Genomic DNA, 25631 nt, shown 5'->3' with positions numbered 1-25631 from the left:
CCTGTGTGTGTGTGTGTGTGTGTGAGAGACGGAGAGAGAGGGCAATCGCACAACACATCCGTTCTCTCACCAGCTCTTCATCCCCAGATAAACGTGATAGAAGTACATACATTTGTAGAGGAGGATTATGGCTTTGTGCTCCTTCATATGTTGTTAACCACCACTCGTTTCTGGGGTGTTTTGGGGTACGGGCTGATGGAGCTGTAACCCTCCCCGCTGTCTTCTCTCAGAATCGGCCTCTGCGGTTTCAAACAGACAGTCATGATTTAGTGTGTGTGTTTGGTTGGTTGTTTGTGTGTGTATGCATGCACATTTGTGCCTAAGAACTCTGAAAGGGTGAATGGGATGGAGGGAATGTTCAATGGCCATTGAGACATTAACTACTTTTTGAGAGAGAGTGTTGTTGTGTTATGGTTTTGTATTATGTTAAGCGCTCTGTACAGTATGTATGTCAATCATATATCCTAATGTTTCAGGTTTAGTCTGGGGATGATGATTCATTGGAAGGTTAGTCCAGTTTAGTTTTCCTGGGATGTGATCATGTTGCCTTGTCAGCTCTCTTTAACTTGTGTGTGAAAGGTGTGGGGTTTCAGATTCTGCTCAAAACAATTAGCGTCAAACTGTCCACGTACAGGATGGTGCACAAAATGTTAGCATATTCTTGTTACTTATTCATTATTGTTGCTATTGATGATGTTTCTTTTTTATGAATATAAATGAAAATGCATATATGAATAATCAAAGTAAAAAGAAAAAAAAGTATTTGGACTAAGATTATGATGAGCACTTGGGGCTGCTATTTTTTGTTTGTTGATTATTATTTTTTTAAATCCCTTAATTTTTTGTTGTTGCATTACCGCCATGTGAAGTGCGTTTGTTATTTCTTTCTTAAGAAAACATTGAATGTATTCCCAAAAAAATGACAAAAAAGCAAAACATCTAAGAGATTGAAGAGGTCGGCGAGTTCTTTACTCTTTTCTTTTTAACACAAAGGAGGAAGAACTCAGGAAGGTTAAAGTTGAACACACTGCCTCTGCAATCCAACAATATTACTATGAAAAAATTAAGAACAGACTATTCCTTACTGGAGTTTTGGTTGTTTACAAAACACATGGATTTCTGTGGGTGCATTTTTTTGTGTGGGTTGGAGTGGATAGTGGGTAAGGACAGGGTTTTGCAAGTGCGCTTCTGCAATATGGACATTCGGTGGCGTACGTTGTTTTGGCAGGAAGGAGGAGTGACGTCACAATGTGACCCTTTAGTGGGCGTGGCTCTTTGGAACTGACTGATCATCAAGGAGTGCGAAAAATCTAAGATTGTCTATTTTTTTATTTTTTTTTTTCTGTACTGTCTGTATTTGAACTAGACAAGGACTAAATGTTTCTGTTCGTGGAGTAGAAAGCTTCATCAAAAAGCAGAGCACAGTAGAGGAGTTTTTGGTACTTAGAACATGCATAAAGGAAACAACAATATCATTGCTTTAATACAAAACAAAGTCTCCTGGAGTGAAATTGTGGAGTAAATTTGTTTTGCTCCGTAAACATGTAAACGAAACAAAGATGGACAAACCTGTGAGGAGTTGTTGAGAATAAAGGAAATGTAAGAAGATTTAGTAAAACTGTACATACACATGACATTGACCTCAAATCTACCATTGCATTCAATTGGACCGTGTGCAGGCAGAATTCTTTTTTGTTTTTTGTTTAAAAGGGGGCTCAGGGTGTGCAGTGGGGGTATTTTAACCCTGCGATGAGGGAAAATGAAAGGATACTAGAACTGATCTCTGGGGGACACCCCTCAGCCCTCGTCATCACTCACACCCTGCCCTGACACTCTCACTATGCACTTTGGTTCATTCAAACTGTGAGGTGCCATCACATTTGGAACAGGAGCACAGAAATATTGTAGTACAGAGGGAGGTTTGGGAAAGAAAATATGTAACTTTGACTGAGTTTAGTTGATACCGTCTCACTGAAAACAAGTGATTCGAAACAAAAGACTGAGGAACACGCCTTCTTCCTCCTGTACATAACCATATTTTTGTATTAGGCCTAACTTGAAAGAAAATCACTTGGACAAAACTACAAGGCTTGTTATACAAACGAACAGAAGAAGGAAATTCATGAGACATTGATTTACAGAGTGAATATTCCTCAAGGAATATATATATACTGTGGTAAATTTAATTACCTGGAAGTTCCCCAAACTTTGCCAGTAGCCCTGTCTGTCTTCAGGGATGGGGAAAGAAAGGAGTTAACATGGATGGAGCTGGGGACTGCAGGAATTCCCAAGATTGAATGATGATCGCTGCTGCAGATCCCAGCCCAGAGTGTTTTGACCAACGGGCACCAACCAATGTAGAAGGCAGGGGAGAGACAGTCAGGCGGATGTACCGGGGGACCTGCTGCCCAGATGCCCCCCCCTCCACCTTCTGTCACCTAGCCACTGCCTGGAGATCAACCACGAGCTGACCGCAAGAAGACAACCATCATATGGGTAAGAGTGTATCTATCTATTTTAATGTTTATATTAGTGAATCTATGGACTGTAATGTTGGTAACTATGTCTTTATTTAAGTTCTGTTTTCAGTATTGTGTCATTTGGAGATCTTCATTCCTCTCTTCTCTCTCTCCCCCCTCCTCTCTCCCCTATCATTCTCGCTCCCCCCCCTCCCCCATCATTCTCGCTCTCTCTCGCTCTCTCTCCCCCCTCCTCTCTCCCCTATCATTCTCGCTCCCCCCCTCCCCCATCATTCTCGCTCTCTCTCCCCCATCATTCTCGCTCGCTCTCATTCCACAGGGTTCTCACTGTACCTAGCTTCCCTCTGCTAGAAAGGAGATGGAGAAGATCATTAACCCTTTCTTTTTCCACTCCTCTCTGCGCCCCTGGTGGTGAAAGAGCAGGAAGCACATCAGCTGCAGTAGCAGAGGACCTGGAACAGTGGAGAAAATGACCACACACACACACACACACTTAGAGCTTTACACACAGTACATGTCCATGCAGCATTCTCAAATAGACTCTCTTTTCAAGAACCACATTCATGGACATAACTAAAGAGCCTTTGTTATTCCACATTCATGCACGGCACGTTCACACACACAAAAGCAGAAAGGCTCAATACCACACACTTGAGTTCTGACTGCTATGTAAATAATATACAAGTATTTTGTTTTCTTCTGTTTTTTTTGTTCAACATGCCTTAACTGTAAATATCTGCCTTTGTATGGCAAACTCTAAAACATATCTAAACAGTAAGAGAGCAAGCCAGTTGGAGAACATCATAAGGACTATAGCATTTGAAAGGGGGGGTCAATGTTCTACTTACCGGACGACGTCTTACTGGCTAACAATACTGTTGTATGTTACGTTATTTCTGTCCAGCATCTATCGCAACAAAGTAGAACTGAAGGCAATCCCTGACAACAATGATTAAGATGATGATGATGGTTTGGCTTTTTTCAAAGCAAGAGGGACTGTTCAGAGATCCAGTTTTAAATGCCTAGACATGTAGCTGAATGTGCAGGCTGAGGAATGAGGAGTCTGGAGCCTGTGTAGTATGGAGCTGAGCTGACTAGGAAGGGTGTGTTAAATAAATGAATATGTCCCCTTACAGTTACACACACACACAGTGCCCTGCTACATGTTACTATGTACCCCATCACTAGTAATGTTTTGACAAAGGATTTTGACACAATGATTTTGACAGTTTGTGACTTGATTTGAAAGATGTTAAATAACTATTTTATCCTGGTGAGGACCACACTTTTTAAAAATGAAGCATTTTTTTTCTTATTTTGGCTCTATACTCCACAAGTTTTGATTTAGAAATGACAACACTCATTTTATACATTGTCACCCCCATTTCAGGGGACCAGAAGTAGTGGGACAAATTCACTTGTGTATTAAAGTAGTCAAGTGCAATATTTGGTCGCATATTCATAGGACACAATGGTTACATCAGCTTTGTGACTACAAACTTGTTGGATGCATTTCCTGTTTGTTTTGGTTGTTTCAGACTATTTTGAGCCCAATAGAAATGAATGGTAAATGATGTGTTGTCATTTGGAATCACTTTTATTGTAAATAAGAATAGAATATGTTTCTAAACACTTCTACATTAATGTGGATGCTACCATGTTTACGGATAATATGGGACCAAATATTACACTTTTTACTACTTTAATACACAAGTGAATTTGTCCCAATACTTTTGGTCCCCTAAAATGGGGGGGACTACGTATATAAAGTGTTGTCATTTCTAAATGGTGAAACCAATATGTACACAAATACCCTCAAATAAGATCTGAGAATCTATAGTTTAACCTCATAGTAATTGTTTGATTTCAAATCCAAACCTTTAGAGTGTAGAGCCAAAATAATAAAAAATGCTTCACTGTCCCAATAATTACAGATGGCACTGTATCTCTTCTTGGTTGTCCTCAGAGTAGATTATCTCTGTAGATTGTCTATTTGACACTTTGATTACTGACCATTGTACAGATTATGTCCTTGTATATTAGAATCCTTGAATGGCTGTATGTTACTTGTATGTATGCCATCTATGCAGTTGATAATTGTTTTGTCTGTCTCTTTTATAGAAACCAGGTTTTCTATGGAGAAACTCAATACTTCCCCTGTCAGTCAGGTTGAATGGATTAATTGTTTTGAAAGTGTTTTCCTATTTAGAATCTGCTTCGGTTGGTCAGACAAACAAGTATTAACTTTGGGAGATGAGACCCTCTGCTTTGAATACTTTTTTTTTTTTCAGTAAGTTTGGATCAGTAGATGTATTGGTTAGTGCAGATGGGAGAATATCTAAAATGACACTGAAGTACTTTATGAATACTGAGAGATCAGTGGATTTTGCCTTCAATCTTTGAACTCCATCAGTGTCAGATAAGGATGCCATTCATAGGCTGGTTTGCAGTGAACTGTTTTAAAATGTAGCCATCTCTAAATTATTCTTCTCTGAGTTATAATTGTGCGTTTCATTTTTCTAAGTGGGCATAGTCTTTGTTGTTGGAGTAATTGTTGGTCATCTGTGGGAGAACAGTGGGTCTGTCATCAAGTCTCCCAACTGTTTAAATTCTGTTTTTCTGTTGATCATTGAAGTTAAAAAGTGATTGATGTTTTGGCACTGTGATGCCCCTGGGGGAGATTGCCATGCCTTTGATGTATGAAATCCATAAAAATGTATGCTTCATTGACCAACAGATTTTGATCAAATTATGTCAATTTTCTTTTTCACCCAAACAGTCGGCTCAGTTCCATGCTTAAACTTTTTGAATGTTTTAGAGATAAGTAACATAACAAAAACAAATGCATTCAGAAAAATTACCTAAAAAGTGTAAATAGTTTGGGTTTTGCTTGTTTGAAGAGAACAAAAAATGATTAAATAAAATGCATTTAATGATGGATTTGACTAACTGTCTCTGCTATGTTCCTATTCTTACTATCAATTGTCATTATTTTACTCAAACAGACAAACTCGTGAAATGGAGCATACGTAACTATACTGAACAAACATATAAATGCAACATGCAGCAATTCCAAAGATTTTACTGAGTTACAGTTCATGTTGTGGCAGCCCAGGGGAGTCAGGTGTAACTCACAAAATAAGACAGCGGGAGACCGTTTTGCGGTGCTCAAACTACATATGTTCTTTAATAAAGGTTGTGGGGGATAAATACAACTGAAAGGCTTCTCAGGTATGGGGTGGGTAACTGGTTCGTCGGACCGCCTGTCGTAATGAACAACAAAAGAGAGAGCAATGATTCCGGGCTTTCAATACTTGTTCTCAACTTGCGCTGGGTGGCGTGCTGCCCGGGAATGGGTCCTCATCCTTTGGGGGCAAAGAAAGGGAAGAGGTAGATACAGGTGAGTCAAACATTGCCTAGTAGCTTCTTTGGCGCTTATCATACTCACTCCGGTTCTTCTATGGTCTAGGCGTCCTGAGTGACTGCACCTCTACCTATACTCATTTGGGGCTGGTGCCAATTGGTTGCAGCACCTGGACTGGGTAGTATTGGAGTTGAATCACCAGCTCCAGTTGGTGCCTGTAGAGCTGTCCATGGTGCTGACTCACCTTGGCCTCTCTAGCCCTCTGGAGCTGTCCATGGTGCTGACTCACCTTGGCCTCTCTAGCCCTCTGGAGCTGTCCATGGTGCTGACTCACCTTGGCCTCTCTAGCCCTCTGGAGCTGACCAAGGTCCTGCTCCTTCCTTTGTAGCTCCCTGCTGGCCACCGGGTTGCCACAATATACGCTGTAAGAGCTTTCGTACCCAAACCACTGCAGTGTAAGAATTGTAAAGGATTTGGCCATGTTTCAAGTGTGTGCAGATGGACAGAGTATGCTGAAGAATGGTGTGTAGAAGGACGACGGTGTTGCAATTGTGGTGGGGATCATGATCCCGAGTTCCTGGAGTGCCCTGTATTGGTGAAGGAGATTGAGGTGGCAAAAGTTAGAGCGGTCAATCAAATCTCCTATAAGGAGGCTATTAAAATAATTGAGAATACAAGTGATGTTAGTGAAGATATGGTAGTGGACGCACCACAGCCTGTAGTAAATTTTAGCTGCCAGTCAAAAGATGCCCTGTGTGTTAAAAAGGTGGATTTTGTGGCGTTCATTGCCACAGTTATAAACTGTATGGCACAAGTCTCAAAGAAGTCTAAGAAACTGGACGTTACTGTGGCTGCGGCAGAAACGTTTTTGGGACTTAATGATTTTACATCTGAAGTCTTGCAAGGGGTACCGGCGCCGGAATACCCGCTCTCCCAGGTTCCCCTAGAGCCTGTGTAGGGTAGGGATCAGATCGGTTTAATTATTTTACAGAAAAGTTATTTGCTTTAGTTGTTTATTTTATTTATTTTTGGGAAGTTTGGTAGTTTTTTGGTAGTTTGTTCAATTTTTGGGAATCCTGTTTCCATCCCGCACAGTAGGTGGCGGGATGCACATTAAATAGTATGATCGCCAGTATACAGAAGAAGAAGAAGAACTGTAGTTATTCCTGTAAATCCACCATGGCTACTCGCGCCTCCAGTAGTTGATCTGGAAGTGTTGGCGAGACTACAGAAAGATAGGGAGGATGTTGATCCATCTGATTTCTTTAAGAGACGTCTGGAAACTGTGTATCAGGATTTTGTGGCCATTTACACAGATGCTTCTAAAGATTCAAGGACAGGACGTACTGGGTCAGCATTTGTAGTGCAGGAATGTGGGGTGGAAGTCAGGAAACGTATTACAGATCATCTGGCTGTATATACGGTGGAGCTGATGGCCATACTGTTGGCCTTGCAGTGGGTGGAGGAAGTCAAACAAGACAGAATAGTTATTTGCTCTGATTCATGTGCAGTGTTAATGAGTCTCCAGTCCTTTAGCTCACGTAGCAGACAAGACCTGCTTTATGAGGTGCTACAAACCCATGCAGGATGTACTTGGGTCCCAGCCAATTTGGGGGTGGAGGGGAACGAGGCAGTAGATGAACAGGCACTTAGTAGTGGGGATGTTGATGTTGAAGTTTCAATGAGCAAGGCAGAGACAAAAATACTGATATATACAGTGATGGTGCAGAGATGGCAGGAGCAGTGGAATAGAGATAAGGTAAGGTATTTATTTCAAGTACAGAGGAAAGTCGAGGAGGGAAGGATGGCAGGAAGGGACAAGGCCACTGACTAACAAGGAATTGTATAGATTAATCACTCATCAATACCTGATTCTTCCTTTCAGTGACCGGCCCAAAAGTTTGCACTGGTCTGGCCCTTGATGTGCTGGCCCTTGGAGCTGAACGATTTATTAATAATAAGGTTTTTAGTTTAAAAAAATTACTGGAGTTATATATTTATTTTCTTCAGAGACAGACAAGAACAGAGACAGGGAGAGGTGGTATCAGACTTGCATGTAATGTACAGTGATCTTTTCCACATTTTGTTGCGTTACAGCCTTATTCTAAAATGGATGAAATCGTTTTTTTCCTACACACAATACCCCATAATGACAAAGCAGAAACAGTTTTTTTGAAATGTTTGCTAATTTATTAAAAAATGTAATATCACATTTACATAAGTATTCAGACCCTTTACTCAGTACTTTGTTGAAGCACCTTTGGCAGCGATTACAGCCTTGAGTCTTCTTGGGTATGATGCTACATGCTTGGCACACCTGTATTTGGGGAGTTTCTCCCATTCTTCTCTGCAGAGTTTCTCCCATTCTTCTCAAGCTCTGTCAGGTTGGATGGGGAGCGTTGCTGCACAGCTATTTTCAGGTCTCTCAAGAGATGTTCGATCGGGTTCAAGTCCAGGCTCTGGCTGGGCCACTCAAAGACTTGTCCCGAAGCCACTCCTGTGTTGTCTTGGCTGTGTGCTTAGGGTCGTTGTCCTGTTGGAAGGTGAACCTTCGCCCCAGTCTGAGGTCCTGAATGCTCTGTAGCAGGTTTTCATCAAGGATCTCTCTGTGCTTTGCTCCGTTCATCTTTCCCTTGATCCTGACTTGTCTCCCAGTCCCTGCCGCTGAAAAACATCCCCACAGCATGATGCTGCCACCACCACCATGCTTCACCGTAGGGATGGTGCCAGGATTCCTCCAGACGTGACGCTTGACATTCAGGCCAAAGAGTTCCATCTTGGTTGCATCAGACCAGAGAATCTTGTTTCTCATGGTCTGAGAGTCTTTAGGTGCCTTTTGGCAAACTCCAAGCATGCTGTCATGGGCCTTTTACTGAGGAGTGACTTCCGTCTGGCCACATAAAGGCCTGATTGGTGGAGTGCTGCAGAGATGGTTGTCCTTCTGGAAGGTTCTCCCATCTCCACAGAGGAATTCTAGAGCTCTGTCAGAGTGACCATCGGGTTCTTGGTCACGTCCCTGACCAAGGCCCTTCTCCCCCATGCGGCCAGCTCTAGGAAGAGTCTTGGTGGTTCCAAACTTCTTCCATTTAAGAATGATTGAGGCCACTGTGTTCTTGGGGACCGTCAATGCTGCAGAAATGTTTTGGTACCCTTCCCCAGATCTGTGCCTCAACACAATCCTGTCTCGGAGCTCTATGGACAATTCCTTCGACCTTAAGGCTTGGTTTTTGCTCTGACTTGCACTGTCAACTGTGGGACCTTATATAGACAGGTGTGTGCCTTTCCAAATCATGTCCAACCAATTGAATTTACCACAGGTGGACTCCAATCAAGTTGTAGAAACATCTCAAGGATGATCAATGGAAACAAGATGCACCTGAGCTCAATTTCGAGTCTCATAGCAAAGGGTCAAAATACTTATGTAAATAAGGTATTTCTGTTTTTTATTGCAAACATTTCTGAAAACCTGTTTTTACTTTGTCATTATGGGGTATTGTGTGTAGATTGCTGAGGATTTTTTATTTATTTAATCCATTCTAGAATAAGGCTGTAACGTAACAAAATGTGGAAAAAGTCAAGGGGTCTGAATACTTTCCCAAGGCACTGTATATGTGCTGTGAGTAGGTGGCACTAGACCGGCCTATGGCACGACAACAGACGTTTGATATGCTATGTACAGTATGTTTGAAAGGAAAAAGTCATATCAGGGACGAATAAAATTAAACACCTAGATGGGATGAAACTTACCAAGAGAAGTGGATGTAGTTCCCACGGGGGGCCAGTATGAAAAAAATAAAAGAATAATGTATGCACTCACTAACTGTAAGTCGCTCTGGATAAGAGCGTCTGCTAAATGACTAAAATGTAAATGTAAATGTAAGAGAGGAGGCCATTTTTACAAGATTAAGGGTGGGACACAGCCAGTTGAATAAGACCTTACATGTGATAGGAAAGCATCCAACAGGAAAGTGTGATTATTGTCAGGAAACAGAGAGCGTGGAGCATGTATTGCTCCAGTGTGGGCAGTATCAGAGGGAAAGAGAGAGGAGGGGATACAGGAAATTAGTTTAAAGAGCATATTGAGTAGAACGTCATTAGATATAGTCTCAAATATTTTATTATTTTTTAAGAGCAACGGGGCTGGCAGGTAGGATTTAGTTTCTCCCTGTCTCTGGCCCACACTCTAGTACAGTAGGTGGCGGTAATGCACCATAACGTTGGATGCCAACCGCCGATAAACCCCACTGAAGAAGAAGAAGAAGGACGAACAACAACAACAACAACAACAACAAACAACTTCGGAAGCGGGAGAGCTATGGATAGTCTGAAGTATCGCGATAATTCCCCTCAAGGCAGTGAATGTGTCATGGCGGCCTCCTGTGTTTACAAATTCGCAGCATAACTTGATTTCGTAACTGCTGCTATATAAATCCAGTGTACGGCTAAGTTGTAAGAAGTATTCTAGCCATTCGAAGACTCAATTTGAGTGAAGAAGAGTGACTACTTTTGCCGAGGAGGCTGGTAAACCTAATAGAGAAACCGTGAGGCAGACCAAACTGGTAACTAGCTAGGTAGCTTCGCTAGCTGTCCATCAGTAGTTAACTAATGTTTTGTAATTAGTTAGCTTGCCAGAAGATACCGACCCTACTATTACGCTTGTTTACACTGAGCTGCACTGGGGTCAGAACACAATCATGGTTACATTAAGACACTGTGGAGCTGGAGTGATATATGGGTTGGAAAACGTACCCCAATGCAGGGATGGGATATGCCACTGTACTCCAAATGTTACCTTTATCCACACTGCACCATCGAGAAGATTCAAAATACTACCAGTTTTCCTGGAAAACTGCCCTTTTCGTCCTCATGCTAGCTAGCAGTAGCCACATCAGCCATTATGGAATGGCATGTTGCTTTGAACAACAAAGGAGCTGATTGTCTGACACTGCCATTCCAAAATGGCTGCAGTGGCTACTGCTAGCTAGCATGAGGATGAAAAGGACAGTATTTCAATCTTCTCGATGTATCAGTGAGGATAAAGGTAAAATATGGAGTCGACCCATATCTTGCGCCGACTCCACAGTGTCTTAATGTAACCATGATTGCCGTCTGACCCCAGTGCAGCACAGTGTAAACAAGCGTAATAGTTGGGTTGGTATCATCTGGCAAGTTAGCTAACTAATTGCTAAATTAGCCATAATTTAATCAGCCCAGCATTGAATATTATTTTAACAACACTGCTAGGTGTAATTTTGTCGATTTTTGTGATGGCGTGCTGATTCATTGGTGCTAATGCTGTTCATGTTAAGCTACCACAATGTGTTTTATTTGACGTGTATCAATTATGTTTTGTGTTGTTCTAATTCAATTTCTCCCCTCCATTTTTTCTACCCTCCAGTGTCCCGTGGGTGCTGTGATGACCCCATCCTTCCCCAGACTGAGACATCCACACTGCAGGAAGAAGCACTACCCCAATAGCACCAACCACACCAGGAGGCTGGCAGACCACCAGGGAGCCATGGGAAAGAGATTTGAGAGGAGGCACAGAAGGATAGAAGGAAAAAAGAAAGAGTTATTGAGATAAAGAGATGTCTGATCCAGTAGAGAGTGCTGAAAGTGGGGTTGTGGCAGGCGTTGGGCAGGAGGCAGAGGCCGATAGTGAGCCTCCTCAGTCAATCCCACATCTACCCCAGGTGTATAGCCTGGAGTTGGGGGAGAATCTGGAAGAAGATACCCTTCCAGCGGCTAAGCAGCCCAGGCTGTGGAGAGGGGCTGAGTCTGAGCCTGGACCCCCATGATACATATAGAGGACCCATAGAATAGGCCGGAGGGTGTGAGGATGACTTGGCTGTACTGATCCAAGATGGAGGTTAATTACTCATTTGAGGTATTCCAATACCTTGCAAACAAGGGCACTTATTGGTAAATGTTTACAAATAAAAAAAGCACACATTGAATATCCCTTTGACCATGGTGAAGTTATTAATTACACTTTGGATGGTGTATCAATACACCCAGTCACTACAAAGATACAGGCATCCTTCCCAACTCAGTTGCTGAAGAGGAAGGAAATCACTCAGGGATTTCACCTTTAGGCCAATTGTGACTTTAAAACAGTTACAGAGCTTAATGGCTGTCATAGGAGAAAACTGAGGATGCATTAACAACATTGTAGTTACTCCACAATACTAACCTAAATGAAAAAGGAAACCTGTATAGAATAAAAATATTACAAAATATGTATCCTGTTTGCAATAAGGCACTAAAGTAAAACTGCAAAAAAAATTGCAAAAACAAAAAACGATTTCCTGAATACAAAGCGTTATGTTTGGGACAAATCAAACAACACATCACTGAGTACCACTCTTAATATTTTCAAGCATGGTGGTGGCTGCATCATGTTATGGGTATGCTTGTCATCGGCAAGGACTAGGGAAGTTTTTCTAGGATAAAAATAAATGGAATAGAGCTAAGCACAGGCAAAATCCTAGAGCAGGGTTCTTCAATTCCGGTCCTGGAGGGCCGTAACACCTCTGTTTTTCATCCTCTCCTTCTAATCAGGGGCTAATTCAGACCTGGGACACCAGGTGAGTGCAATTAACTACCAGGTAGAAATAAAAAACAAGTGTTTCGGCCCTCCAGGACCGGAATTGAAGAACCCTGTCCTAGAGGAAAACCTGGTTGTCTGCTTTCCAACAGACACTGGGAGACAAATTGACCTTTCAGCAGGACAATAACCTAAAACACGAGGCCAAATATACACTGGAGTTGCTTACCAAGATGACATTGAATGTTCCTGTGTGGCCTAGTTACAGTTTTGACTTAAAATGATCAACAACCAACTTGACAGAGCTTAAATCATTTTTTAAATAGTAATGTACAAATATTGTACAATCCAGGTGTGCAAAGCTCTTAGTCTTACCCAGAAAAAGACACAGCTGTAATTGCTGCCAAAGGGGATTTGAACATGTATTGACTCAGAGGTGTGAATACTTATGTAAATGTCTTTTTTCAGTGTTTTATTTCCAATAAAGTTGCAAACATTTCTAAAAACATGCTTTCCCTTTGTCATTAAGGGGTGAGGATCTTTTTTTGATGTTGAAGCCATTTTGAATTTAGGCTGTAACACAACAAAATTTGGAATAAATCAATGAATACAATGTATTCACCCCCTTTGCTATGAAGCCCCTAAATAAGATCTGGTGCAACCAATTACCTTCAGAAGTCACATAATTAGTTAAATAAAGTCCACCTGTGTGCAATCTAAGTGTCACATGATCTGTCACCTGATCTCAGTATATATACACCTGTTTTGAAAGGCCCCAGAGTCTGCAACACCACTAAGCAAGGGGCATCACCAAGCAAGCGGCACCATGAAGATCAAGGAGCTCTCCAAACAGGTCAGGGACAAAGTTGTGGAGAAGTACAGATCAGGGTTGGGTTATAAAAAAATATCCAAAACTTTGAACATCCCACGGAGCACCATTAAATGCGTTATAAAAAAATTGAAAGAATATGGCACCACAACAAACCTGCCAAGAGAGGGCCGCACACCAAAACTCACGGACCAGGCAAGGAGGGCATTAATCAGAGAGGCAACAAAGACACCAAAGATAACCCTGAAGGAGCTGCAAAGCTCCACAGCGGAGATTGGAGTATCTGTCCATAGGACCACTTTAAGCCGTGCACTCCACAGAGCTGGCCTTTACGGAAGAGTGGCCAGAAAAAAGCCATTGCTTAAAAAAAAATAATAAGCATACACGTTTGGTGTCTGCCAAAAGGCATGTGGGAGACTCCCCAAACATATGGAAGAAGGTACTCTGGTCAGATGAGACTAAAATTGATATTTTTGGCCATCAAGGAAAACGCTATGTCTGGCGCAAACCCAACACCTCTCATCACCCCGAGAACACCATCCCCACAGTGAAGCATGCTGGTGGCAGCATCATCGGCAGGGACTGGGAAACTGGTCAGAATTGAAGGAATGATGGATGCCGCTAAATACAGGGAAATTCTTGAGGGGAAACCCGTTTCATTCTTCCAGAGATTTGAGACTGGAACGGAGGTTCATCTTCCAGCAGGACAATGACCCTAAGCATACTGCTAAAGCAACACTCGAGTGGTTTAAGGGGAAACATTTAAATGTCTTGGAATAGCCTAGTCAAAGCCCAGACCTCAATCCAATTCAGAATCTGTGGTATGACTTAAAGATTGCTATACGCCAGCGGAACCCATCCAACTTGAAGGAGCTGGAGCAGTTTTGCCTTGAAGAATGGGCAAAAATCCCAGTAGCTAGATGTGCCAAGCTTATAGAGACATACCGCAAGAGACTTGCAGCTAATTGCTGCAAAAGGTGGCTCTACAAAGTATTGACTTTGGGGGGTGAATAGTTATGCACCCTCAAGTTTTCTGTTTATTTTGTCTTATTTCTTATTTGTTTCACCAAAAAATATATTTTGCATCTTCAAAGTGGTAGGCATGTTGTGTAAATCAAATGATACAAACCCCCCAAAAATCAATTTTAATTCCAGGTTGTAAGGCAACAAAATAGGAAAAATGCCAAGGGGGGTGAATACTTTCGCAAGCCACTGTATTTAAATAACTGGTTTAAACCTTCACAAAAGTTTTGAACAGGCTCGGATATTGCAGCAATTAGGCCTACCAGCAAAGTTGAGTGCCTACTGTAGGCCTACCCAACAAATGACGGCAATAGGCTAACGATATTTATTTTACAACGGGCCTACTTTTAACTTTCAACTAAACACTAAAAACGATACCGTATTCAAAACGTAGTATCTTTCAATTTAAATTATTATATAAAATTCTTACTACCAATAGAATGTTATTTATATGGGGGATACAATCTTCCCAGCTCTGCAGATTTTGCTGCGAAGAGACAGAATCATTAGATCATTTGTTTTGGTACTGTCCATTTGTAGCTTGTTTTTGGACACAGGTCCAGGAATGGCTAAATAATGGCAATATTTACCTGGAGCTATCCTTGCAGATAGCATTACTGGGTTATCTGAAAAGTCATAGTCAATCGATCAATAATATAATAATACTTTTAGCAAAAATGTTTATTTTCAATTTACAATCTGTAGAAACAATGAGAATAGAAAGGTTCAGAACTTTTGTAAAACATCACAGTACAGTTGAAAAATATATGGCAAATAGAAATCCTATATGGATGGTGTTAAGAGAGAGATGGGTGGTGTTGAATGGAGTTGAAGGATGGGACTAATAACAACTAACAACAAATAATAACAAGATAACTAATAATGTAAGCATACTGTGTCCGTAATAAGTATATAGGTTGAAAGATATGGCATATAGAAGCAAACCGGATGGACATCATGATCAGAGAGGTTGAGAGTAGAAGTAGTTCAGGAGAAAAAACTAACAAAATATAATTATTGTAAAATTGACTGTGTCCATAAAATGTAGATCGTAAGCATAAGCTGGAAGTAGAGGCCTAAGCATTGTTGTTCACTAGTTTACTCCAAGTAGGGAAAGGGTGGTGGGGTTGGAAAGTAATAAAGGGGAATATATTTTTATTAAAGGATATGTATGTGTATGTATGTGTGTATATGTATATATGTTTATGTGTGTATATATATATAAACATGGGGGATTGGAAGTGATGCAGACAATTACATTGATGGAAGTTACAATCTATCTGCAATATTAAGCTGATCTACCCCCTAAAGAAAACATAGAAGAAACGGAGCACAACATTTAAAAGACATTTCCAACTTAATTTAGCCAACGAAAATGTCTCAACAAAATGAAATAAAACACTTTTTACTTATTTAAAGAACTGGTTTGGATTCTTAAATAGGCCTACAATAATAATAATGATATACAATAATGATAAAACAAATGATAATAAATACGAAAATAAATGCATTTAAGTTAGAAAATTGCATCAAACCTCATAAACGAGTTGCATACAGTCCATTTGGCCGCACCAACGTTTCTCTCATCTTTGTCCACTACAATATGGAAACTTGTCCCCGAGGACATTCCTCTTGTCGGCTTCTTTTCACTAAACTCTTTCTCCTCTAACTTTCATTTTACTTAAATGAAAAAGGCCTCCATCTTCGCAATCAACAGTAGACAAGGCTCCATTCACTCGCTCTCCTCAGCAGCAGGCGCACGTGAGGTGAGCTTTCGGAAACAGTTTCAGCTGGACATAAGCCATACATTTTATTGAGTTGCAATTGGCTGATACAGATAACAAGCTTGCACAGTTCTCATCCTCTCACACACATTAAATTAACAGAGTACGAGTCCAGTCAGTAAATCCAGTTTAATTGCACATACCTGAGACCTGTGGCAATTATATCAGACCCGACCCAGATCTGAGACCAAAGTTAGAATTTAGGACATGTGAAGACTTCTACCTTGCGGTAATTGAACCCACAACCTTGGTTGCTTGTGCACACTCTTAACTGAGCCATGCTACATTGTATGCACTGTACTGAGATCCATATTAGACTGTTGAGAGTGAAAATGGAGTCAATGCTAGTACTTGAACGCTGTAGTTTAGTTGTTTTGCACCTGGTTGCTAATCTGTAAAATCATCATTATTTCTCTCTCTATTTGAGGAGTTTGGGCCTTCTTCCCTTGGATCCCGATCGGTCAGTGCTGTCTGTCTGCCTGGCCTGTGGTGCATTGGATGATGCCTTACCCTTTAACAGAACAAACAGAAGAACTAACAGAACAGATGTTTTTTAAAGGGCCTCATGATTTCCAGACTTTGGTTTTCTTTTCTTCTGGCTCTCACTCTCTGTGTGTGTGTGCGTGCGTGTCTTTGCGTGTTTTTTTTTCTAGCTGTACAAAAGCGCAGCACTTATTATGACATTGTCTGTGCTGTGGCAAGCTGAGATCAATGGCGCCCAGCCGTTACTGTGGAGAACGCCGTTGTTACGGGCAACGCTGGTATGGCCTGCTAACGAGGCCCCCTTAACAACAGTGCCTCCGATGGTTCTTCTCTGATCAGTGCCCAGCGTGGGTCGTGGTCCACCCCACGGAGCGAGGGAAACAACATCTCCTCTAGATGAAAGGGAATGAGAAAAATAGAAAAGGGGTCATGGGGTGAGAGAGAGGGAATACGAAAAAAATAAAGGGAGTTTAAGCGGGAGAAAGAGACAGGAGTCACACAGGGTGGAGGATGAGAGAATCAACAACCTGATGAGAAGATTATCTGATGGATGAACCACTTAAGAGCTGGGCCCTGAGAGGAGCCAGGGTAACGGGGATGAGGATGCTAGTCGGTGCTGACACCCCATGTCAACTCTGTTATCCTTCATCTGCGTGCGTGTTCAGACAGCACGATGTTGTTTTGGACCAGTTCGCCTGGTGGTAAGGGTTACAGAGTGGAGTCAGGCGGAATGACGTGGCCCTAGCGTTTCCAAAACATTTGTTCAGGGCGTCAAACTTTAGGGCGTCAAACGAACCATAGACATATACACTGAGTGTACAAAACATTAGGAACACCTTCCTAATATTGAGTTGCACCCCCTTTTGCCCTCAGAACAGCCTCAGTTCGTCAGGGCATGGACTCTACAAGGTGTCAAAAGTGTTCCACAGGGATGCTGGCCCATGTTGACTCCAATGCTTCCACAGTTGTGTCAAAGTTGGCTGGATGTCTTTTGGATGGTGGACCATTCTTGATACACATGGGAAACGGTTGAGGGTGAAAAACTCAGCAGCATTGCAGTTCTTGACACACTCAAACCAATGTGCCTGGCACCTACTACCATACCTCGTTCAAAGGCACTTAAATATTTTGTCTTACCCATTAGCCCTCTGAATGGCACACATACACAATCTTAATACACAGTCTTAATTGTCTCAAGGCTTAAAAATCCATATTTAACCCGTCTCCTCTCCTTCATCTACAATGATTGAAGTAGATTTAACAAGTGACATCAATAAGGGATCATAGCTTTCACCTGGGTCAGTCTGTCATGGAAAGAGCAGGTGTTCCTAATGTTTTGTACACTCGGTGTATGTTCACTCGCTCTCTCTTTCCCTTCTCTCTCTCTTTCCCTTCTCTCTCTCTTTCCCTTCTCTCTCTCTATCTCCCTTTCTCCATCTCTCCCCCTCTCTCTGCCAAAAGCCATGGGCAGACGTTCAGTGTTTATGAGTGTGCCTAGACAAAACAAATATCCATCCTCTAGATCCCATCCCTCCCTAGCTCCCATCACTCTCTCTCTCCATCTCTCCCCTCTCCCCGCCAAAAGCCATGTGCTGTACCCTCCTGTAGAGAGTGAAGAATAGTCGCTGGTGTACCTCCTTTGTATTGCTTTCTGGGCCGGTGTCCAGGCTAGCTGTGGTGTACCATTATAATGGGGTGATTCCCAACAGCCAGAAGAAAGACACAGGGCCATAACAGCACTGAACCACCCAGGTTAATTTCCTCTTGGCTAATTGAGCTTCAGTTCAGACAATGATGTTTCAGCATTAGTTTGTTAGGTTCGCAGTTCGGCTGTGGCCCCCCGCAATTATGTTAGTTGATAAGCCATAGCCATACAGTATGTCTGTTGATGGATCGTTTTTGTCCATTATAAACCCCAATGCGACAACAAACTGCTATTGTTTCTGAGAAGATAGTAGAGGGGATGAATGATATTAAAACTGAAATGCATAGTGTAGTACTGAAATGGCCTGAATGGGGTCTGTCCTTTCCTCCCTTCTCTAATCTCCCTCACATCTTTTCCCATCCTTTTCCCCTCCATCATTCCTCCGTCTCTCACCACCCCTCTCTCCTCCAGTATAGCCAGCAGCAGTCGTGATAACCCGGTCCATATCTGGGATGCGTTCTACGGGGTCCTTTGTGCCAGCTTCAGACCCTACAACCATCTGGATGAGCTGACTGCAGCCCACTCCCTCTGCTTCTCCCCAGACGGGTCACAGCTCTACTGCGGCTTCGACAAGACTGTCAGGGTGTTCTACACAGACAGGCCTGGACGGGACTGTGAGGAGAGACCCACTATAGGTGAGGAGGAGAGTAGAGTCCAGTAGCAACACAAACAGAAACAATACTTTATTTGGGGAGTTCCCTTACAGAGGGTTTATAGAAATGCTACTAAATTCCAACAGATACTTCAACTAACTATCCCCTAACCCTAGTCTTAACCCTAATATGATGTTATAGATGCTGAGTGTGTTCCCTCCCTCTCCAGTGAAGGATCAGGGTCAGGGTCACAGTGGCATCATCTCCTGCATGGCATTCAGCCCGTGCCAGTCTGTGTAAGCCTGTGGCTCCTACTCCCGCACCGTAGGCCTCTACTCCTGCCAGGACGGCTCTCTGCTGGCCCTGCTGCCGCCCAGGCATCACGGGGGCATCACACACCTCACCTGACGGACAGTACCTGTACACTGGGGGGCGCAAGGTAGGAGAACACAAACTCAAAGAGAGACATGGGGCTCAAAAAGTTGTCCTTTAAAACCGACACACTACTCACAGAGAGAGAATGGGGAAGAGGAACACAGTGTCACAGTGGAGAACGTGGTGGTTCTCTAAAACACGGACAGTACTTACACATGCAAACACCCACATTCACTATCAGTGTTGTTGTTGCTCTTGTATGTCTTGAGGTGTTTGAATGATGATTGTGTATGTGAGTGTGTAGGACCCAGAGATTCTGTGCTGGGATCTGAGAGACCCAGGCAAGGTTCTGTTCTCTCTGAAGAGGAATGTGGCCACCAACCAACGCATCTACTTTGACCTGGATCTGTAAGTCTATACCTGTTCCTTCTTGATAGACTAACTATCTGCTACACTGGGGCATCGCAAAAGCAGAAGGTTTATTTTCTCAACTCTTTTCATTTGATGCTTATTGCTGACCCTGTGTCTCTAGGTCTGCCCGGTACCTGTTGAGTGGCAATACAGAGGGGGGTAGTGTCAGTGTGGGACACCCTCACAGCCCCTCCCGATGGCAATGAGGAGTTACTGCAGCCTCACCTCCAGTAGGCCCTTTTCACGATGACGTCATCTAACTTCCGCCTTTCCGCGTAGCAGGTTAACTTCACTTCCGTTCGCCCGTAACCTGAGACTTCTCAACGAAAATACAACTGTTGACCACTAACTAGCAAGCTAGCTACTTGAAGAAATTCCAAAAGGTACGTTTAAGTTAAATTAGTAAAGTTAATAGTAATAATGTTTACGTATATGCAATGGTTTGTAACTTGCTAACGTTATTGTTAATTCATAATTGTTCACTGCCTTAGTTACTTAAAAGTGGGCTAACGTTAGCTAACAACAACTTAGTACCAGATACCGATAACGTTAAAGGTAGCGTTACATTGCTGCCTGGCTGTAATGTAACAAGTTTACTTAGCTAGCTATCTAACCCTTTGTTAGGCAGTTAGTTTATTCATGAATGTATAGTAACTCACCTATTCAAATACTGTTGTGCATGATAGCTAGATAAATATTGATTCCTGGTCAAAGCTGAATGTTAATTTAGCTGTTTCTTTTCTCCCGGTGTCTGTATCGCAACAGTATCCCATCCAACACCGAAGCATGGCACAATCTTCGAGAAGATGCTATTGCAGTGTACCATTTTGTTCAAACAACAAACAGAAATTCCCGTATCTGAGTTTTCACGATTTCCCTGTTGATGGAGAAATACGTGCCCGTTGGGTGAGGGCGATCAGGAGAGATGAGGGACCAAGTTTTAAGATTCTTCGTGGGAGCACCTTTGTTTGCAGTCAGCACTTTCCCCCTGAGGATAGATACACATCGGCCAGTGGACGGATCCGTATTAAACAGGGATCAGTGCCGTCTAGATTCCACTGGAATGATTGGGGTAAGGATAGGTAGACAGCGTTAAACGTAATACTACTGTAATCCAATAATATATTACTAACAACAAATAATGTAATGTAACAAATAATGTCTGACCTGTGTCCTAGGCCGGTGCCAGGTCTGCAGTGCGCTGGTGCATGACAGAGGCAATGGCACTGTCTTAAAGCCCATGGTAACATAGTGAGCACTTTGAAAAAGAAGTGCTACTATGTGATTACATAGTGCTTTCCCAGCAGAGCAGGAACATGACATGTGATTGAGTACCACAGGAACCTCTGCAGAGTCTAGTGTAACCTGTTCATAGAGACATAACAATTAGTGCTGTACTTACGAAACATTTTTTTCATGCTTTCATTATAAACTACTGTACACAATTTTCAAAACCCAATTTCTTTTTTTAATTAAGAAAAATTGGCTGTTCTGAAACCTTTGACAAGTAGTGCCAACACTTATCGAAAATTTGAACATTTTGAGTTATCACAGAATCTTTCCCAGTCTTTATTGCCGTCAACAACCCACATCGGTTTGTAAGAATTTCGTTGTGTATTAAGTTTAATGATACAAAATCAGAGCTCAGACTGAGAAACAAACTGATCCACAGTGGAACTTTGTGGAATCATTCTTATTAAATCTGCAACCGCAGCAAAACACAACAAAAAGAAAACTTATCTATCTTAACCTATCTTATCATAATGTTAGAGAACTGTTTATCTGAGAAACCTGAAGCCGATGAGCCTCCTCATTTTTTCTTCATGGACCTGTAACATCGCCCTCTCACTGTCACCTCACCGTTAACTACACTTGAGACTGTTTCAATACAGTGATTAGGAGAAAGGGCGCAGCATTAGCCATTAATACATTACTGACTCTTATCTTACGGTCGATACAAACAGCAGTAATATTAAAAAGAGGCTGCAAAACAGAAACTTGTCAGCTCATAACCTTCGCTAGCATAGGGCTAATTTAAGCTAAATAAAGATAAACACGTACCTTCATAATCAAACAGGTAACCTTCAACGAAGAACTTGTAGCCTTTATCAAGCTTCGATCTTGAAGTAAGGGACCACTTGTCAGCAAGTCGTTCTACGTCGTTAAGTCGTATTGGTGGCAGATGTGAAAGGGACTGGGTGAACTCCATAATGATGTGCTACTAGCTAAGCGTTCCTAAGCGACACCGGATGTAAACATAACCTGCATCGCGGCAGAACGGAAGTTGTCTGACGTCACGTGAAAAGGGCCTGTTCCAGGCTCATAGGGACTGCACCAACGGCTTCAGGTATACCAGTTGGTTGTTGATGGGCCTCCCATATGATTTATATGGTTGTTTTCTGACTTTGCAGAAGTGTATTTTAGTCACATTTGCCACTTTCTGATATTTAACTCAGTTTCTTTCTCTCTCTCTCATCCCCCTCTCCCTCCCGTTCGCTCTCTCTCTCCCTCCCTCTCCCCCTAGTGTCCACCCGTTCATGCCGTTGCTGGTGTCAACCAGCGGGCAGCGGCAGTTCCTCGACCCGGGGGACAGTAGCGACGGAGACTCCTCCGACTCGGGCTCAGAGGGTGATGTTGTGATGTTATCACCAACCCCAGAGGTCAGACAAGACAACGCACTAACTCTGTGGTGGGTCGGACCACTCAGCCCAGCCAGCGAGGGGGGGCAGGAACCAGCGCCAATGGTAGTGATTGATTGATGGTGGAGTAGCCCAACTCAAACCCCTCTCCTCTGGACTGAACCAAATATAACTTCAAACTGCCAATATGATTAAAGTTTACTACAATATTGGGAGTACTTTTTCCTGTTAAGAGTATGCAAACCAATGTGTTGAGTTGAGTCCAGTCTCGAAGCCAAGGGACAAACTATGTTGAATGCTAATATGTTATTAGGAATTAATGGTAACATGCTACTATGCTAACTGAGTTCTTCCCCATTTCAAATGACATGTAATTGTAAAACCTCTCAAAACCACAGCCAGACCAGGCCCAGTGTGTTGGAGGAGCAGTGTACATTGTGTTGTGTTGAATGGACATCTATCTACTTTCCAGTCATATGTTTCTCCATGGGAGTTTTCCGTTGTTTACCTTGCGTTAGTCTGTATAGCCTGGTCCCAGATATGTCGGTTGTCTTATGGTCATTGTTTAGCATGACAATCAAACACATCTGGGATCAGGCTATAGTCTATAGTGCTGCCCAGAAGAACCTAATATCACTAGTTTCAGTGCAATTCGAAATCATAAGTGAGCTTTGATTTGTAAATATTGTTTTTATTGTTCTATGTGCGAAGCTGGTGCCAAGGTGTCGCTATACGTGCGGCAGTAAATGTATATTTTTGTATAGCCATGATGAGTATTCGTTTCTGAATGTATTAAAATCAGTATGCAGTTGGCATAATTGCTGTAAGCACAAACAAATGGATACTGCAAACGTATTTTTATAGTGAATGCAATGTGAGTGAGAGATGACACACCAACACAAACATTGTTCATCATTTTATTTTATTTTCCCTGCGATTCAAAATGACACTCAGTAGAGGTTTTAGTCCTGTGAGTTCTTGTGGCAGTGTGGATAAAATTATCAACAATATTTGTATATGGAGAATGCCTACTTTGCTGCTTTTGTGTTGTAGCACAAGTTATGTTGGTATAAGTTAATTTGGTAGATAGATATAGTAACTTACAATTTGTAAGTCGCTCTTGATAAGAGCGTCTGCTAAATGATGTAAATGTAAATGCTTTTCCATTGCAGGTTGCTGTCTAGTTCATCTGCAGGTTTAGGAAGAGGCCACTAGAGGGCAAACTAACTCTTACAGGTGGATTTGCTGTCTGTCTGTCCATTTACATTTTACAATTTTGTCATTTAGCAGACGCTCTTATCCAGAGCGACTTACAGTTAGTGAGTGCATAAGAAGAATTGGATTGAATAAGGTTTTGTTCACTCAAAAACCTGTCTCATTTAGTTCCTTCTCTTCTGCCAGTATTATGCTGAATTAATGTATCTTGTTAAAATTCTGTTTTTTTTTCTTTCGCTATTTATAGTTATTTTATATAAGCTCTTTTGGCAAAGTGAGAAGACCATAGATTTTACGTTTCTGAAAAGGATCTTAGTCTAATACCCTAATACAAATGCACACACACGCTGTAAAACCACGGGTATAAGTGCCAAATCGGAGAGCAACACTTTTTTGTTGTGAGCGTTGCTACGCGACCATCTTAGACTATGGGAAGAGCCTAGGGAGAGTGGAGTGCGAGACGGAGAAAGAGTGTGAAAAACAAAGGGTGTGCGAGCGTTATTGCAGAAAGAGAGGAGAAAAAGAGAAGTGTTAGTGCTGAATCAGTGGTGTGATCTTCAGTGTCAAACAGTGGATATTTCAGTAGGAGTCAGTGTATAGGGAGGGTTTGTTCATCATCTATTGAACCAAAGGTAGTGAATAAGAAGGGTGTAATCTTATATCCAGTCTAAGGGGTCTGTGCTCTGTTAGAGTGGTAAGAGCATGTCTGACATGGGACCTCTACAGAGGATGCTGAACCGGACCACCCTCTCCACACAGAGGCTCCTCCACACACACATCCTGGGTGAGACTCAACAATGCAACACTCAAACCGTGCTTTATGTACGCAACGCTCAACTAACAATACAATGTAAAAGAGGCTACTTCAGTCCTAGACGACACACTTTCTTCCTCTCGCTTTATTTCTTCTCTCGCTCTCTCACTTTCTGTCTTTCACTTCTAGGTAGCCTCCATAAAAACAGTGCAAACAGTGAAGGACATTTTGTACTTTCATTCCATGATGCTTTTGTTAGTGTGTTTGCTCTTGAGTGCAGTCAGTTTGTTATTTACAATTGCACAGAGGCTTTGGTACAGAGGCTTTGGTTCCATTTCTGAGACCCCCCCCCCTCCAGAGGTTTTGGTTCCATTTCTGAGACCCCCCCCCACCCCCACACTCTATAGTCAGAAACACTTGTCGTAAAGTGGTGAATATCAGGCAAGTAGCAATGTAAAGTGAAATGGCATTTTGACGTTGAGAAAGACATTTAAAAACAATGATTCAAATGACCGCCCTCTGTTAGAGCAGGTAATCCTAGGTAGAAAGTACTCAGAGAACACACACACCACACACCCATACACTTCAGTTTGACACAGGGTAATTCCGCATGGAGAAAGGATGACGCATATCTGGAGGCAGAATTGTAAATGTCTAGCTACACTTGTATGGTGTTTCTCTCTCATTGCTCTGCTCCTCTCTTTAAGGAACATGTTTTCAGGGCATTGGAGGAGGGAAATGGAGGGAATAGATTTTCTGCCACTGAGGGCTTGTGACATCGATGTCATATTTAAAAGTTGTTTTCCTCAGAATGAGAATATCCAAGTTTGGTTCTATGGCAGGGTTGGAATATATGGTCCTGGAGGGGTTGTAATGTTAAAAGGCTTGGTGTGTTAATGCTGGGCTGGAACAACACCCTGCACTAACAGTGGCCCTCTAGGACCAGAGTTGTCTGACCTTGTTCCATGGGAGTACTGAGACTGCTGTTGGTTACTGGTCCTAACAGATCTGGGAGAGTATTTTCTCCATCCTTCCACCTCTACCTCCACAAGCACCAGCCAGGACCCAGGGCCAGCCTCTTTCTCCCCCCACTTCGAGCAGCATGAGGTGGGGGCCACACAGAGGGAGTCCCCCTGGATGGCAGTACTTCTGCAGAGGGCAGTGGAGGATAAAGAGAGGGCACTGAAACAACAGGAGGAGGTAGATCACACACTAAGAAGACAAATCATGGTTGAAAAATAAATATTTCAATGATCAAGTCATTTTTGCACAGCACATTTCATAGCTCCTCAATGTCATTTTTCATCTACCTATAGGTTTTCTCCTCTCTCTCTTTCTTCCATGACCAAGGCTTTAGATATGTTTGAAATACACATTTCCTCTTGCTTACACTGGAGGTGAAGGTAATTGGCACGTGCTAGTTCTATAT

The 25631-nt window shown here is 42.4% G+C and overlaps 1 protein-coding gene, 1 long non-coding RNA gene and 1 pseudogene across 2 annotated transcripts in view; all 3 read left to right on the top strand.

Annotated features, from left to right (window-relative positions):
• Positions 1-10110: 10110 nt before the first annotated feature.
• On the top strand, positions 10111-11803 carry LOC123482932. The gene is made up of 2 exons (XR_006658021.1): positions 10111-10403; positions 11243-11803. It is a non-coding gene; the product is annotated as an uncharacterized LOC123482932 (long non-coding RNA).
• Positions 11804-18603: 6800 nt separating this feature from the next.
• LOC123482948 lies at positions 18604-22949 on the top strand (annotated as a pseudogene).
• A 917-nt stretch (positions 22950-23866) lies between these two features.
• The window catches only part of si:dkey-111f13.5 (trichohyalin), a 5002-nt gene continuing 3237 nt past the window's right edge, over positions 23867-25631 (top strand). Inside the window, exons 1-2 of the mRNA XM_045212163.1 lie at positions 23867-24232; positions 25209-25402. Coding sequence (XP_045068098.1) covers positions 24151-24232; positions 25209-25402 — 276 coding nt within the window. The 5' untranslated portion in view covers positions 23867-24150. The remainder of the gene's footprint in view (positions 24233-25208; positions 25403-25631) is intronic.

Source organism: Coregonus clupeaformis, unplaced genomic scaffold, assembly GCF_020615455.1.
Source record: "Coregonus clupeaformis isolate EN_2021a unplaced genomic scaffold, ASM2061545v1 scaf0001, whole genome shotgun sequence".
Classification (NCBI taxonomy): domain Eukaryota; kingdom Metazoa; phylum Chordata; class Actinopteri; order Salmoniformes; family Salmonidae; genus Coregonus; species Coregonus clupeaformis.
The sequence above is the reverse complement of the archived record's forward strand: the minus strand, read 5'-3'. Positions and strand labels throughout refer to the sequence as shown.